The sequence below is a fragment of the Natrix helvetica genome, assembly GCF_964273705.1.
Source record: "Natrix helvetica genome assembly, chromosome: 4".
Lineage (NCBI taxonomy): Eukaryota > Metazoa > Chordata > Lepidosauria > Squamata > Natricidae > Natrix > Natrix helvetica.
The window spans coordinates 68595343-68613378 of NC_138550.1; the positions used below are offsets into that span (position 1 = coordinate 68595343).

The 18036-nt window shown below is 46.3% G+C and overlaps 1 protein-coding gene across 2 annotated transcripts in view; it reads left to right on the plus strand.

Annotated features, from left to right (window-relative positions):
* The first annotated feature begins 217 nt into the window (after window positions 1-217).
* The window catches only part of HDAC3 (histone deacetylase 3), a 47661-nt gene continuing 29842 nt past the window's right edge, over window positions 218-18036 (plus strand). The window contains exons 1-2 of one of the 2 annotated variants that reach the window (XM_081950478.1): window positions 218-351; window positions 1727-1809. In XM_081950478.1, coding sequence (XP_081806604.1) covers window positions 297-351; window positions 1727-1809 — 138 coding nt within the window. In that variant the 5' untranslated portion in view covers window positions 218-296. Of the gene's footprint in view, window positions 352-374; window positions 739-1726; window positions 1810-18036 lie in introns of those variants that run through there. The other variant, XM_081950479.1, reaches the window with a different exon arrangement.

Below are 18036 nucleotides of genomic sequence, written 5' to 3' on the forward strand. Positions count from 1 at the left end.
CCAGATACGGCAGCAAATAAAAACAGCAAACCGAACAGAATCTGAACCCTGTTATTTGACTAAGATGCAACGTGATTCCTCAACGCCTTCTTGCTCTTCGCTACGTAGCAACTCATTCCGACTCCAAACCAGAAAGGAGGCGGTGACCAGGCGCCTGCGCGCAGGGAAAGAAAGGGCTTTCTTCCTTCCGGGTACAGCTTCCGCACGTCGCCTAGGCGACGCGGTGACGTAAGCCTGTGCTTGGAGGGACGCAACCGGGAGGTCATTCGGCGCTCAAGTCCTTCCGAGTTTAGGGTATGGCGAAGACTGTGGCTTATTTCTATGATCCCGATGTGGGCAATTTTCATTACGGTGCGTGCGCAGCAGCGGTAATTGGGAATGTTGGGATGCTCGTGCTTTCTGATCGAGTGAAGGCTGTCTGATTTTTCCTCGGTTGAGGGAAAGATTGGACTTTTCCTAACAGCCATGTGCTACAGTTTCTGCTCTTTATCAGAAAGGCATTTCGGTCCTTGTCGTTGTTTTTTGGGCAACGGTGAAAAAAAGCTTTTAACTTTCTTTCCTGATTTGAAAGACAGCAGTTCTGTGCACGTGTAGGAGACCTGGCTGGAATCATTTCACACTACTTCATGTTTTGAGAAAGAAGAATAGAATAGAATAAGAATTAGAATTAGAATAAACAGATTTAGAAGGACCTTATAAGGGTCCAACCCCCTGCTCAAGCAGGAGATCATTCTAACGGTATGAGTCTTTCCGAGTGCTCTTGATTACATTTGAATTTCTCCTTCATTATAATTACTGCAGTCATATATGCATCATGAACTTAAACAAGAATCTTGTGCCCTTCAAAAGCTAATTTGCTTTAATTCTTACAGCAATGCTTACTGTTACACACACAACCTATCAATGACCCAACCAACTTCTGTTTCAGAGTAACACATCTAATGATATGGATTACCGCTTGTGGTTTGCAAAAGTCCAGATAGCACCAAAGAGCCCCTGATTTTTGCAGTCCAGATCTGATAGCCTAACATAGTGGCACACTATTCATAGTGGAGTATAATTGTATCTATATTTATGGAATGTGATAGAATTCAAACATTGTTCTGTGAGAATGCCAGTATCTTTATGAAATATTAGCGTGTATGTGGAGAATCATAGATTCTTGATATTATTTTTTCAAGTTTTTTTTATTTTTTGTTACATACTTAAAACTTGTTTATAAAAAAAGTGTCCAGATTTTCCCCTCTTTACATCTTCTAATTATACATAGTACATTTAACATGTTTTCCATTTTATATTTCAGTCATCTTGTCTTCATTCCATAATCTGCTTAATTTTAATTTCTTCTTAATATTATTCTTCTTGATATTATTATTGCACAGAGTTGTAGCCATGCTTTTTACTGTATGAAGGTTATTGCAGTTGTTCAGAACTTCAAGTCCATTCCAAGATGTATACATGTAAATTACAGATAATCACTTTGTGAAAAGATACGGTTGCACACGGGACTTGTGTTGATTGTTTCAACTTTAAGGAAATTTCCAAAACAAGATAAATATGTTTAGATCCCAGTTAATGAATTAATAGTCTTTTAAAAGGCCTCCCACTTTTACTTTCCATTTTATTCTTTGAGGACTTGCGGTAGTGATCAGGTAGATAGATTCCTGTGCTTCTGCTGTGGAGATGTTAATTACATGTGTTTCTCCCCCCCCCCCCCCCATATTAGGAGCAGGACATCCCATGAAACCACATCGGTTGGCATTGACCCACAGTCTGGTGCTACATTATGGACTCTATAAGAAGATGATTGTAAGTGCTGGATTTCACATGTCTGTTTTTAGATAATTATTACTACTTTTAAGGAATTAATATGTTAGCCAGTACGCACTATATAATGTGCTTTTAAGTATAATAAAACTTTCCTATTACACAGAAGACAATATTTCAAAGCAGGAATCTATAGTTTGGACATTGTTTACCAGATTCAAAATTATGATATACGTGACTTATTTTGTTTCTGTCGGTTTCAGCTAAGGAAGATCTTACCCCATCTTCCTTTCCCATGGAAAAGATGGTTCAGTACCTTCTGGCATAAATGCCAGAGTTCACAGATGCAGATAGTTATATTACCTTTGTATTATTACATACAAAGTGCCAGGATAGTTTCTGATCCCCTTTTTACTCTGCAGGAAAGGAGGAAAGTTCAACCTATTAAGTTGCATTGACTGCTAACCAATCTCTTGGCATGGATGTTTAAAATAAATATCTCTGAATTAAAAGCAATATTATGTGGCATATTATAGCATTAGTTTTGTATTTTAGAATCTAGCTTGTTAAACATACAAATTGTAATCCCACTGTAGATCTGCAGTGTCTAAAATGTGTTTAGAACTCCTGGAATTTTTGATTCATGTTTATAAGGTACCGTTTATGTAACAGGTTTGAATCCATTCTCATCCTTGAAAACTCACTGGCAGAGAAATTTGCAAACTAACAGTACAGTATAACAAAAGATGACATGTTCAGGGTGACATCATGACACAAACTCCAGTTTTACTTGCAGGGCAGTGTTGAGGCAAGTACCACAATTGTGGCTTTTGTATTGTCACTGAGGAAAGGGAGGGCTGACTATACAGTAGTAGCAGACAAAAGACAAATAAGAAGAGAGGATAAAAAAACAACTACAGAACACAAGGCAAAGAATAAGGGGATAAATAAGTAGGCACAGTAGACAATAGCAAGTGTGGAACATAAAAAAGAGAAGTAAGGGATAAATTAAGCTCACAAGAAGACGAGGGAAAGACGAGGGAAATCACAAGAAGGCAGGGAAAAAAGAGATAATTATAGAGCACTCCATGACAGTATAAGAACGAACCTTACATTTAGAATCACTCAACACTGAAAATTTAAAAATTTGACATTTTTAAATGAACTGCTAAAATTTTAATTTTTAAACTAGACATTTTCCCCTAAATTTTTAAGTGATCTGTTAGAGTATCAAATTCTAAATGGAACATTTTCCCCTTTTAAAAATCTGTGAAAAAAACAGATTACTACCCCTTTATATTACTACACATAAATGACACAAAATGAACCTGAAAACAATATTGAGTGATTCAGCTGGGCAAGAAAGTTAAGGAGTTAGGTGCACAAGTAGTTTTTTCATCTGTACTGCCAATGAAAGGTCAACATCCAGCAAGAGAACAAGAAAACCACTGGCTAAAAGGTTTGTGTCACCAAGAGAACTTTGGATTCCTGGACCATGGTCTGCACTACCTCCATCATGGTCTTTTGATAAGAGATGGGCTGTACCTAACAAAAACCAGGAAGAATGTTTTCAGAAAACAGTTGGCTCAACTTATCAGGAGGGCTTTAAACTTAAAATTGAGGGGGAGGGTGACCAATCTGTACGATCTCTGGGACCTAATTCTAAGCAAAAACCTCCCAAAAACAAATCAAATAATAAGAAAGGAGCAAGAAGGAAGATAAACATAAACACCAGGGAGACATGAAAGTCAGACATAAAATATCTCAAATGCCTATATACAAAAACTCAAAGTTTGGGGAACAAACAGAGTGAAGTTGAATTATTAGTACATAAAGATATATATGATATAGTTGCAATAACCAAAATTTGGTGGGATGAAACCCTCAACTGAAACATGCTGACAGAAAGATACATACTGTTAAAAAAAACTAGGCCCCCAAAAAGAGGAAGTGGAATTGCATTATATGTAAAACATGATTATATTGCCACAGAAATGCACGAAACCAAAGATGAAAACTTCCTAGAATGTATATGGGCCAATATAAAAGAAAAAAAGAATGCTATTGCCATAGGTGTATACTACAGGCCACCCAACTAAGCAGAAAAAATAGATGTACTTTTTGCCAACCAACTAACAAACAGGTAGGAAACACACTACAATAGTAATGGGGGACTTCAATTACCCTGACATCAATTGGAAGACTAATTCCGCACCAAGTGAGAAATCGAATAGCCAACCTAGCTGACAACTTCATTATCCAAAAGAGGGACAGCCATACTGGACTTAATTCTTACAAACAGAGAAGAAGTGATAGAGGGAGCTGAAATTGCAGGAACCTTGGGGGACAGTGACCATGTCATATTGGAATAAGGCAAACATAGAACATAATTATCTCAGAACCACAGTACCATATCTTTTAAAAATCCTGGAGGACCGGAGAACTACCTGAGGATTGGAAAGGAGCTGTTGTGGTCCCCATCTTCAAAAATGGAGGGGGGAAAACTAGATTCAGGAAACTACGGGCCAATCAATCTAACATGAATACCTGGGAAGGTACTGGAAAAGCTAATTTAAAAATAGATGTGCAAACAGATCTAGAAATAATAAAAGTTATAACTAGAAGCCAGCATAGGTTTCTTTAAAAACAAAGCAAAATGCTGTGAACATAGTATACTTAGACTTCTAAGGCTTTCAACAAAGTACGCTATTTTTCACAGTATAAGATGTACTCCCCCCCTTTAAAGAGGGTGGATCTTAAATTTGAGTGGATCTTATACACCGAATAGCCCTGCCCACCCACCGGCCCCCACCCATTGGCCATTTTCGGCCTCTGTGCGTTGCGTTTTAGTCCGGTTCCAGGCTGCAGGGATTGCCACAGACCATTGCTGCCTCCGTGCCCTCTGTTTTTGGCCTCTATGCCTTGCATTATAAGTCTCCGAATGCTCCGTTTCAGACCCATTCAAGGCTGCGGGGAGTGCCAGAGAACATCGCCGCCGATCACTGCCTCTGCGCATCATGTTTTCGGCCTCTGCACATCAGTTCTTGGCTTCTGCGCGTCGCGCTTTCGGGCGGTTCCAGGCGGCGAGGATTGCCACTGTCACCAATCCCCACTGCCTGGAACCACTTGAAAATGTGGCATAGAGGCCAAAAATGGGGCATGTGGAGGCCAAAAATGCAATGCACAGAGGCGAAAAACATGATGGCGCGGAGGTGGCGATGTGCTCTGGTGATCTCCATAGCCTTGAACAGGTCTGAAATGGAACGTTCAGAGGCTGAAAACACGAGGCACAGAGGCAGCGATGGTATGTGGCAATCCTTGCAGCCTGGGACAGCTGCTGGTGCTGAATCAGGCTGTAATAACGTGCTGAAGCTGACCTGACTGTTTGCTATTTGCTGCAAGGATGCTAGCCAGATGAATACTGATGGATGCTGGTAGGCAGAATTTTTTTTCTTGTTTTCCTCCCCCAAAATTAGTGTACGTCTTATACTCCGAAAAATACAGTAGATCACAATCTACTTCTTGGTAAGCTAGAAAAAAGTTCTAGTATCACCACCAGATGGGTTTGTAATTGACAAATTATACTCAATGAGTAGCCCTTAATGGTACTACATCTGCATGGAGGGAAGTAAGCAGTAGGGTACCACAAGGTTCTATCTTAGGCTCAGTACTCTTTAATATCTTCATAAATGACTTAGATGAGGGAATAGAAGGGGAACTTACCAAATTTGCAGATGATATTAAGCTGTCAGGAATAACGAATACACCTAGATCAAGGATGTCAAACTGAATTTCATTGAGGGCTGCATCAGGATTTTGGTTGCCCTCAAAGGGCCACAGTTGCATGTAAGATTATGACGACTCATAGGTAGGTGTGGTTGGGTATTCACTGCTGGGTCGCCGTGACTAGATGGGCATGGCTGGCTTGAGAGGGGTTTGGAGCAGAACACCACCTATGTCCCTTCCAACTCTGTTATTCTGTATTTGTTTGGATTGGATTGGATGATTTATTTGAGATTGGATTGGATGATTTATTTTTAGAGGCTTTCGCCTCTAAATTTCTAGCTAGATTAAACCTCATTAGTTGAATGGATAACCACCAGGAAATCTCATAATTGAGGATCAGACCAAGGATTCAGAAAAACGTCTAAAACCCAGCAATGATACTTTTTTATTATCAAGGAATCAAAGATAATGTTCAGCAAGACTGGGGAAATTTTACCAACATTGTTACGCAGCAGTTACAGATAGTCCTTCTAGAAAAAATGAAAATGTCAAGGTTCCAAGTAACACCCCCAACCACTCCGAGGCTAGCAGTTCCTCAAAGTTCCATTTTATTAGATATGTCATATTGACACACCTGGGAAAACCCAAATCTGAAAGCCCTTGGGTTTCCCCCACCCAAAGGAAGTTCATTGCACTGACATGTCCATCACATGGTCCAATCAATCCATCATCCCCACTGGACATATTTTCTAGTCATGCCTCTCCAGGTGCAGGTTGAATATCCTTGACTCCCAGAGAAAAGAATGTTGTTACGGCTATCTATCTCTACCCACTCTACGCAATACCCCTCCCAGTTTCCCACAGCAGGGCTGTGCACTAAATGTGGCAGCCCTAAAGATCCAAAGAGAAAGATGGTCTCTAGGGCTGACAGGAAAAAATCAAGTAACCAAGATTTTTCCCGGGGCTGGGGCGGGAGGGGCAGAGGGGAGAAGAGCTCAAATATTGCCACAACAGTGATGAAGCTTTTTTCTAATTACAAAGTTCTCAATTTACAACCACAATTGTGCCCAAAATTTCTGTTGTTGAGAAAGTTATTAAGTGAATTTTGCCCCATTTTATGATCTTTTTTTTTTACCACAGTTGCTGTGTGAATCACTTCAGTTGGTAAATTAGTAATGTGGTTATTAAGTGAATGTTTTTCCCATTGATTTTGTTTGTCAGAAGGTCACGAAAGGTGGCCAAATTACCCCGCGACACTGCAATCATCATAAATATGAATCAGTTGCCAACTATCTGAATTTTGATCAAGTGACCATGAGAATGCTACAACAGTAGTAAGTGTGGAAAATGGTCATGTCACTTTGTATCTTCAAACAGTCAGTAAATGAACTTTTACAGGAATAGCTAACATTTTAAAAAATCCTCATGGTGAATTGGTGAACTTCAATTCGATGCAGAAAACCCCTTTGCCTCAAATCTCTACAAAAGATCCAGCGAGGGGCATTTTCTGCCTTTCCTATCTGACCTGGCATTCCTCCTTGGGGAAAACCAGATGAATGAGCCAGTTCAGAGCTCCAAAGCTGGGTTTTTGTATGAGAAGCATAAATAATAAAATGTGCCAGAACTTCGAAGTCCGGCCTAAACCTCCCTTTGAGCTCATTACATCTGGGCTTGGTTGCAACATTCCCTCTATTGTTGTTATGGCTACAGCTTAGCTTGTGGCAACCGAGCGCAGCAGAAGCCAAAAAGCTCAAAATGAACAGAAAGAATCTGCAGAATGTTATCCAGCCACTGCAAATCCACTAAATATTGTGAGTAAAAATGGGTCTACTCTCTCTGTACTTCTTTGAACCCAGCTGTTCCTGGGTTTATTAATCTTGTCAGTGGATTTGTGATAATTCTTTTTATATTGTTATCTTGACTGGATAAAGTTGTTTTCCACCCAGAGATGCTGAAACCACAACTCCCAGAATTCCTTGTCAGCAGAGTAATCAAGTTGAGAACGGCAACATTAAAAGTATCTGGGAGATATACATTCAAATTTACATTCGATGGTGAACAGCTAAATCTTCATTGGTGTGGGCCGGCTCCTCACCATTTTCAAGGTGGTCCAATAAGCCAGCTCTAATTACATGGGTTTGACATATCTCCCCTAGACGACAGCTAAATCTTCATTGGTGTGGGCCGGCTCCTCACCATTTTCAAGGTGGTCCAATAAGCCAGCTCTAATTACATGGGTTTGACATATCTGCCCTAGACGATAGTTCAAGATCCATATGGATCTCAATAGACTTGAACACTGGGCTCTATCTAACAAAATGAAATTCAACATAGAGAAAAGTTAAGTCTTACACTTAGGCAAGAAAAACCAAAAGTACACATACTTTTGGTTTAGGTGAAACCTGGCTCAAAACCAGTAATGGTGAGAGGGACCTTGGAGTCCTAGTGGACAATCACTTAAATATGAGCCAGTAGTGTGCAGCAGCAGTCAAAAAAGCCAATACAATCTTAAATTGCATTAACAGAGGAATTGAATCAAGATCATGTGAGGTATTTTACCACTTTTTAAAGCTCTACTAAGGCTACACCTAGATACTGCATTTAGTTTTGGTCATCACACTTTAAAAAATATAGTGAGAGTGCAGTTAAGAGCAAGAAAGATTATTAGGGCCCTGGAGCTAAAACATGAGGAATGGTTAGAACAGTGCATGGCTAGTCTAGTGAAAAGAAGGACCAGGGGAGTCATGATAGCAGTGTTCCAATATTTGAGGGTTGACACAGAAAGGAGAGGAAACAACCTCTTTTTCAAAGGACCCGAAGGCCAGACAAGAAACAATGGATGGAAACTGATCAAGGAGAGATTCAACCTAGAAATAAGGAGAAATTTTCTGGCAGTGAGAACAATCAACCAGTGAAACAGCTTGTCTTCAAAAGTTGTAATTGCTTCATCACTGGAGACTTTCAAGAAGAGACTGGACAGCCACTTGTCAGAAATGATATAGGACATTGATGGCTAACCTTTTTGTCATTGCGTGCCATAATGCAATGTGTGCCCCATCCCCCTGTGCATGTGCACAGCTGCCCCACACTCCCACACACATGCACGCATGACCTACCCGTGTCCTGTTTGGACCTTAATAGGCCTCCCTGCAGCCTACTGGGAGCCAAAAGGGGCCGTGGGGGGACTGCACCGCACCCCCATGCCCCGTTTTGAGCCTAGTCAGCCTCTCTGCAGCCTTCTGGGAGCAAAAACTGGCTGCAGGAGGTTAGGGTGCTCCCCCCACACATTGATGTGCAACCATGTGCTTGCATGGATGATCTCCCACACATGCATATGCATCTTCCATATGCACCCCACCCCCTGCGCATTATTAGAGACCCAAAAATCAGCTGGCCAGCAGGAGGCACACATTTGCATGTGCATTAGAACTTTGCTGGGTGACGCTCACATGCCCACAGAGAGGGCTCTGCATGCCACCTGTGGCACATGTGCCATAGTTTCGCCATCACAGGTATAGGGTCTCCTGCTTGAGCATAGATTACCATCAAGGTCTCTTCCAACTCTGTTATTCTATATACTTACCCTTGCCTCTCTCCGTATATGTCTATGTCCAGTGCTGGTATTCTGGCGGTTAGCATCGATTCAATAGAACCGATACCTAATTTTTGTTGAGTTTGGCGAACTGGTTATCTGCTTGAGCTGGGAAGATGAGGAGGAGGAAAATAATGGCAAGGCTTTGCTCCGGCTGGCTAGCCAGGCAGGGAGTAGGTCAGGTGGGGCTGGCTGGCTGGGAGGGATCATGGCTGCTCAGGTGCCTCCTGCCACCGGTGCTGCTGCCAACAGCTTGGGTGTCCCAGCTGCGGCTGAGTTGAAGAAAATGAAGACGCAGCAGATGTCTCATTCACATGCAGCTGTGCTCCATGAGGCAATGAGGTCTCATTCCTCCCCCAGCCTGGCGAACTCCCAACGGGCTGGATGTGGGTGTGAGGGGCCTGGTTCTACAATGCCTCCTCACTCAGTTGAAGGCTTTGTGCACTCAGTAAGGCTGGCTGTGGAATTGGAATCAGCTGAGTGGAGGAACCAACACTGTCCCTGGCCTAGGTGCGCTGCTTGCTTGTGTGCGCTGGCCTTCCTGTTTGAAGGCTGAACAAAGCCTTCAACTGAGCAAGGAGCCACTACAGGGCCAGGCCCCTCACACCCGCATCCAGCCCGCTGGAGTTCGCTCTGCTGGGGGGAGAATGAGACGTCATTGCCCACAGAACATAGCCTCAGCATTCTTGTCCTCCCTGCTCAAGTGGCGGCGGGCTCCGTGGGTATCATTCCTCCGTCAGTGTGGCAAACTCCAGTGGGCTGAACGTGGATGTGAGGGGCACACTGAAACAGTAAGACCTGTGCATGAGAGTGAGCAGTGCACCTGGCCCATGGATGGCATTAGTTCCTGCGCCCGGCCAATTCCGTGGCGACCTTCCCGGCTCTGGCCATGGTGAGACTAGGTTATCATGGATGGATTTTTCTTGATTGGGCAGAGCAATAGTCAGTTTCTACTGAAGAGACTGGCTTTTAGCTATTTTTGTATTCTTAAAACCGAGGATAGTGTTGAAGAAAGAAGGGTAAGAAGTGCTTGTGTATCTATAATCTACAGCCGGGATGGCGAACCTATGGTATGCGTGCCACAGGTGGCACATGGAGCCATTTGTCAGGGCACGGGAGGTGTTGCCCTTTTTTGAGGCCATTTTCCATCCTCCCCAGACTCCAGAGACTTTATAGGAGCCTGGGGAGGGTGAAAACAGCCTCCCCCCTCCCCCGAGGCCCTCCGGAGCTTGAATTTGAATTTAAATTTATTATATTTGTTAGCCGCTCCCTCTCCACGAAGGGACTCGGGGCGGCGTACAATAAATAAAAACACATATTATACAATTAAAACATTTCACGGAGGAGGTGTCAAAATCGCATAGTACAATACATAGTAATAAAATTAAAAATACCCCAATATAAAATTACAAATTTAAAAGATTGCCAGGAGGATAAAGATGGAACTATCATTGAGCCAGGCCGGCTAGTTGAAAAAGGTGGGTCTTGAGTTTTGAACAGAAGGAGCGGAGGTCGGTAGTAATCCTAATGTCGGGGGGGAGGTCATTCCAGAGGGCTGGGCCCATCACAGAGAAGGCCCTGCTCCTGGGCGCCGCCCTCTGGCACTGCTTAGTGGACGGCACCCGGAGAAGTCCCTCTCTGTGAGAGCGAATTGGTCATAGGGATGTATGGGGCAGGATGCGATCCCGCAGGTAGCTAGGTCCTGTGCCATGGAGCGCTTTGAAGATGGTAATCAACACCTTGAAACGCACCCGATAGACCACAGGGAGCCAGTGCAGCTCGCGCAGGAGAAGTGTTATATGGGAGTATCTAGTACTCCCCATAATCACCTGCGCGGCCGCATTCTGGACCAACTGTAGTCTTCGGGTGCATCTCAAGGGGAGCCCCATGTAGAGAGCATTGCAGTAGTCTAGGCGGGACGTCACCAGCGTGTGAGTGACTGTGCGAAGGGCATCCCGGTCCAATAGGGGGCGCATTTGGCGCACCAGGCGAACCTAGTGGAACGCCCCCCTTGCCACGGCTGCCACATGGTCATCCATGGACAGCTGGGCATCCAGGAGGACGCCCAAATTGCGCGCCCGTTCCATGGGGGCCAGTTGCTCGCCCCCAATGGCCAGAGATGGGGTCATCTGGTTGAACCGGGGGGCCGGAAGCCACAGCCACTCCGTCTTGGAGGGGTTGAGCCTGAGTCTGTTGTCACCCATCCAGACCCGTACGGCTTCCAAACACCGGGACATCATTTTGACGGCCTCGTTGGGGTGGTTCGGGGTGGAAATGTACAGCTGCGTATCATCAGTGTACAGATGATATCCCACCCCAAAACCACGAATGATCTCACCCAGTGGCTTAATATATGTGTTGAACAGGAGAGGCGAGAGGACTGACCCCTGCGGCACCCCACAAGTGAGAGGCCTTAGGGTCGACCTCTGCTCCCCTGCCAACACACGTTGCGTCCGGTCGGAGAGGTAGGAGCAGAACTACCGTAAAACGGTGCCCCTTACTCCCAGCCCCTCCAGCCGGTGCAGTGGGATACCATGGTCGATGGTATCAAAAGCCGCTGAGAGATCTAATAGGACCAGGATAGAGGAACAACCCCTATCCCTGGCCCTCCAGAGATCATCTACCAACGCGACCAAAGCCGTCTCTGTGCTGTGCCCGGGTCGGAAGCCGGACTGGCGCGGGTCTAGATAATCATTTTCCTCCAGGTGACGTGGGAACTGTTGGGCCACCACACTCTCTACAACCTTCGCTAAAAAGGGAAGGTTGGAGACAGGACGATAATTGGCTAGCTCCGTTGGGTCCAGGGAAGGCTTCTTGAGCAAGGGTCTCACAACCGCCTCTTTCAAGGCAGCCGGTAAGGACCCCTCACCCAATGAAGCGTTCACTAGTCCCAAGAGCCAGTCTCGTGTAACCTCCCAGGATGCCAGTACAAGCCAGGAGGGACACGGGTCCAATGAACATGTGGTAGCTCGTAGTCGCCCACGCAACCTGTCCAAATCTTCAATGGCAACAGAGTCAAACTCCTCCCAGGATGGTCTCTCAAGACTCGCCTCGGGCGTCCCTCCTAGCCCGCTGAGGGGGACCCATTCCCTCCGGATTTGAGCGATTTTATCCTGCAGATATTTCCCAAATTCCTCTGCCCTGCCCTGTAGAGGAGCTTCCCGCGGCCTCTGCGATAGAAGGGAGCGGGTCACCCGAAACAGGGCGGCAGGGCAGTTATCTGCGGACGCAATAAGGGCGACACAATGTCGACGTTTGGCCGCTCTTATTGCCACAAGGTATGTCCTTAAATAGGTTCGTACCTGTGTTCGGTCAAGTTCGGAACGGGAGGATCTCCATCGGCTCTCTAGGCGTCTCTTGTGGCGTTTCATCCTCGGTAAACCAAGGGGCCAGGGTGGTTCGTTGCCGCAGGAGAGGCCGCAAAGGCGCCACCCGGTCTAAGGCCCCGGCGGCCGCATTATTCCAGGCGGCTACTAGGTCCTCTATCCGGGGGCGGGTCAGGTCTACAGGAGGTGGCCCAAGCTCCGTCTGGAACCTATCCGGTTCCATCAGGCGCCTGGGGTGGAACCATCTAGGATATTTCGGTTCCGCCTCCCCGCGGCGGGGGGTAGCACCAGGGAAGTCAAGTCGGAGAAGTGAGTGGTCTGACCATGACAGGGGAGTAATAGCTAAGTCCCCTTTTCCCAGATCACTCGTCCACTGGTCAGAGACGAAAACAAGATCCAGTGTGTGGCCTCCCTCGTGTGTGGGACCCTGAATTAATTGAGTCAGGTCCATGGCTGTCATGGAAGCCATGAACTCCCGAACCACCTCGGATGCTTCTCCCACCGATGGCAAGTTGAAGTCCCCCATAACTAAAAATTTGGGGGTCTCAACTGCCACCGTTGCGATCAGCTCGAGGAGCTCAGGCAGGGCTGCTGATGTATAGCGAGGAGCCAGGTATACAATCAGCAGGCCCAACTGTCTCCCTGGGCCCCATCTCACGACAAGAGATTCACACCCGGATGTCTGTGGCACAGTGAACTCTATCGGCTCCAGGTCTTCCCGGATAATTGCCGCTACCCCACCGCCCATACCCTGGGCCCGTGGCTGATGGAATGCTCGATAACCTGGTGGGCAAATGTCCATGAGGGGTACACCTCCCTCGTGGCCCAACCAGGTCTCTGTTATTCCTGCGAGGTCCGGCTCCCCCTCCAAAATCAGATCATTAATGAGGGGGGCCTTGTTAACAACGGACCTCGCATTGCATAACATCAGCCTCAGGCCCTGGCTCTGTAGATCCTGGCCACCTAGAGTGCGGGGGTTGGTACAAGCGACCGGGTGTAACCAACAACCACGGTCTCCCAACCGACTGCAGGTTCTTAGTCTGTCCTCGCACCCACCCCTCCCCACGACTGTTGGTATGACAGAGCCCTGTACTGGAATGCTGTTTTCCCCCTCCTCCCCCACTCCGCTCCCTCCCCTCCCTCCCACACCTGTTTGCCTGGCTCTACCTTCCCTCCTGGCCTGAATCCCCTTCCCCCCTGCCCTGGAACCTCTTAAAACTGTTAAAAAACGATTGATTAAAAAACCCCTTAATTTCCACTTCCTCCACCTCTCTGGGTTAATAAACCCATCATCAAGGTGGGTCCTTGAAAGGTCTGAGGGCCATACCTGCGAGAGGGGGGACTCTCGCAGTAGTAGTAGGTCTGACCTAGAATGTATAGAGTTCATAAGTTGTCATAGGGGCGAGCTCATTTTCAGGTGCTGTAGTTAAAATCATAGGTTTGTTCGTAAGCCAGGGCTCCCCACAAAAGGGTATGCAGATGATGGTTGTCCTTACCCTGGATGGAAAGGGTAGGTTGGTGAGCTAGCCGGCTAGCCAGATTGGTCTACAAGTGGAGTCTCAAGGAGTACTGGGGAGCAGTTTGTAACAAGGTGGTACTAGGGAGCAGTTTGTAGCAGGGCTTTAAGGTAAGCCATAGTCAAGATAGTAATTTGAACAGGGGAGGGAAGTTGTCAGCAAGGGTGGAAGGGTAAAAAGTCAGACCTTCAGCAAATGGCCACCAGTCTCCCAAGCGTCTCTATCCAGTCTCAGACATGAGTGGCCATTTGTCTCCTTGGCAACCCGGCTGCCCGGGGCTGTTGTTCCCGAGCCTGCAGGGCCGTCTCGGCTTCCCTGAGCTTCCCTGCAGTCCTCCCGCTGATCTGCTAGCGTTCTCTGGCGCCCCGGGCCTCGTTCTCACCTCTTGCGGCCCCCCCCGCTGGTCCGGGATTCATGGCGGCCGAAAGGTCTGGCGTTCGGCGTCTCTGACCACCTCCACCACCGCCGTTGCCAAACCTTCGCCGCCTGGGCTGCATGGGTTGTCTGGCATTCCTTTCCTCCTCGGGCTTTCCTCCTCAGGCTTCCCTCAAGCTCTCTGGAGTGCAAAAAAATAGCCCAACGGACAAACCAGAAGTCCATTCCCAACTTCCGGTTTGCCCATAGGACTGGTTTTTTGTGCTCGGGGAAGCTCCTGAAGCCTCCGGAGGGCCTCGGGGGCTCCTATAAATCCTCTGGAGCCTGGGGAGGGCGAAAAAAGAATGCAAAAAATGGGGGGTCACGCCTGTCATGCACGCATACGCACTGGGAGGTCACGCATTGCATTATGGGTGCGGCACATCTGCGCACGGCCCCCCTGCGCTCCCCCCGCTTATGGCACACAAGCCAAAAAAGGTTTGCCATCGCTAGCTTAGGCTATAAGAAGATTGGCAAGACCCTGAAACTGAGCTGCAGCACAGTGGCCAAGACCATACAGTGGTTTAACAGGACAGGTTCCACTCAGAACAGGCCTCGCCATGGTTGACTAAAGAAGTTGAGTGCCCATGCTCAGCGGTCATATCCAGAGGTTTGGGAACTAGACGTATGAGTGCTGCCAGCATTGCTGCAGAGGTTGAAGGGATGGGGAGTCAGCCTGTCAGTGCTGAGACCATATGTTGCATGCTGCATCAAATTGGTCTGCAGGGCTATCATCCCAGAAGGAAGCCTCTTCTAAAGATGATACACAAGAAAGCTCACAAACGATTTGCTTCAGACAAGGAGACTAAGGAGTCAAATACTCAATCTTAGTTTGTGACTTATAGATGTTTCTGATGGAAATTGTGACTAGGTTTTTGCTCATTTTTGGTTGGTGCACCAGTTATCTGGAAGATTTGATCACCTTCTGATTGAACTACTCCAGTGTTCTTTAACTAGGGATGCCTTTGGAGTTGTCCCAGAAGCTGGTGCTGGTGCAAAGGGTCAGTGGGGGATCTGCTATTGGGACCCTCTTCACGAACTCCAGCTCCTGAGCCAACTTGAGTATTTGATTGTCATGATACTTCGTCTTAATCCTATCTAATAGCCTAGGTCAGTGGTTCCCAAAGTGGGCAGTACCACCTTCCGGGGGGGCGGTGGGATGGCTTAGGGGCGTGGTAAGAGGCAAGGGGGGCGGAAGGGGGTGGCAGAGGAGTACTGGAGGTGGCCTCCTCTAGCGAGCCACTCAGAACCAGTTCGCTCACTCAATCCCGCCCATCCAGAAGCTGCTCGATCGCTCGCTCCGCCCGCCCATCCGCACTATGCTAGCCCTGCCCACCAATCACTGATTGGTTGGCTCACCAATCGCCCCGCCCACCTCTAAGAGCCCTATCTAAACCCAGTTACCTTTTTTTCTGCTTGGCTTTCTATAGATAGGGCTCTTAGAGGTGGGCGGGACGATTAGTGAGCCAGCCAATCAGTAAGCGTTGGGCAGGGCTAGCATAGTGCGGACGGGCGGGGGGAGCGAGTGATCAAAGGGAGGCCACTTCGCCTCCCTTCGCTCCTTTTTTGTCTTGATGAGGTCGCTGCAGCTGCCGGGTGCAGACGGACGGAGGTAGCCAGAACGGCAGGGAAGCCCGGGAGGACAGGTGAGCAAGCGAGGGAGCTGCCTGATCCTCCATCGCTTGCCCGCCCGGGCCGCTCTGGCTACCTCTGTCTGTCCGCGCCCGGCAGCTGCAGCGACCTCATCAACACAAAGTGGGAGGCGAAGGGGCCTCGGTGCCCTGCCTGATCCTCCTTCGCTCGCTCACTATTTTGCCTACACGGGGTGCCTCGGCGGAAGCCCTTTGCTGGCGGCCAGACCTCCCCTCCCTGGGGCGACGGCCAGTCCATACTCATTGTCCCAGTAGCGCTGCGGTCGCCCAGCCTGCGAAGAGAGGGAGGGAGGGAGAGTGAAGGGTGGGGGAGAGCAGCAGAAGGGGTGGGGGCTCCGCATTCCCCCCCATGGGAGCCTTCCCAGAGGAGGCGGGGCTGGGGAATGTGGGGCAGGGGGGCGCTGTCTGGGGTGGGACTAGATGATCTCTGGGGGTACCAACCGGCCCCTCTGACTCTGGAGACCAGAAGCAAGCAAACACACATACACACACACACAGCAAAAGTGTCTGGTTTTGAATATAATCCTCCCTAGTGCCTGGGGAAAAATAAGAGGAACATTTGGATATACATTTTGAATTAACTTGGGAAGAAAATTGCTAAAATCACTTTTAGCTGTGTTCTGCATTAAGGATTCATGCAGTAGCATTTCTTGTTGAATTAGCAGAGTAATATTTACAACAGCCAGCTAAGATAGTTTTATCTGGCTTATAATGTGCGTGGGTAGAGGACTTAGGCATAAGTGCAATGTTTGCCTGTGATTATATAATAAATTCACAGCTTATACATTTGAATTAGATGTTTTTCCATTCGTGTTTAACCTATACTTGATATACTTGTATTCAATACATAAGGTGTTAATTATGTCAATGGAAGAGATAGGAAACTGCATTAGTGATATGTATGTCAATGCGTTGATTTGTACTAAAAATGTTTAGTTTAAATAAGTTATAAGGAATCACAAATATGAGTGTGGAAAATGTAATGTAGTTGTGGATGACCCTTTGCATGAGTTGTATTGGGAAAAATAAAAAAAATCATGATAATAATAATAATAATAATAATAATAATAATAATAATAATAATAATAATAATAATAATAATAATAATAATAATAATAATAATAATAATAATAATAATAATAATAATAATAATAATAAATGATTCCCCAAAGAGGTAAAAGGCTACATTTTGCTAGTTATTCTTTGCTTCCAAACTGTTGAGGAAGGGGATTGGACTCCATTGTCTATATTTCCCTTTCCATACCCATGGTTCTTTAGTGAAAATTATAACCCAAGAACATATAGATCTGTTAAAATGTTCCCATTCTCACTTTCCATATTGGGAATCCCTAGGTACTATGCAATAATCTCATCAAATAATTCAAGCAAATGTTGGTGACATTGAGCTGAAGCCAAAGTTCAAGAAATCGTACCAAGAGTTTTGGTTACAGATAGAAATTTCTGATCGCTATTCTGCACTATGGACAGTGGTTAAGAAGCTCCTTGTTACATTTCTAACATCATATTTGGTGGAACATGGCTTCAGTGTGGTCATCCAACTTCTCTCCAAGCAAAGAAATCGACTCCAGATTATTGAACGTGGTGATTTAAGACTCCTGCTAAGTGACTTAAAACCAGACATTGGGAAACTGGTATCACTTCATCAAGCTCATCCATCACATTAAGAATTTACTGAACAGTGAAGTAGTTACTAAATTTTACTAAGTTTACTAAGTTACTAGTTATTAAGGTTCTTGATAAATGACTATCAGACTTTGAAAACCTGGTATCACTGGATCATGTTCAACAATTTTGTTGAATTAATTAACCAGAAAGGTTTTTAAATTGGATTTTGAATAAATGTGCAGTTAATTGTTACAGTTTTGAATTTTACTGTTACTATCTTTATTCCGTCATGCAAACCGCCCAGTCACATGACTCCCCCAGCCACGCCCATCAAGCCACGGCCACAGAACCGGTCATAAAAAAATTTGAATTCCACCACTGGGGGGGGCACTGAGGATCAGTTTGTAGCACCGCCC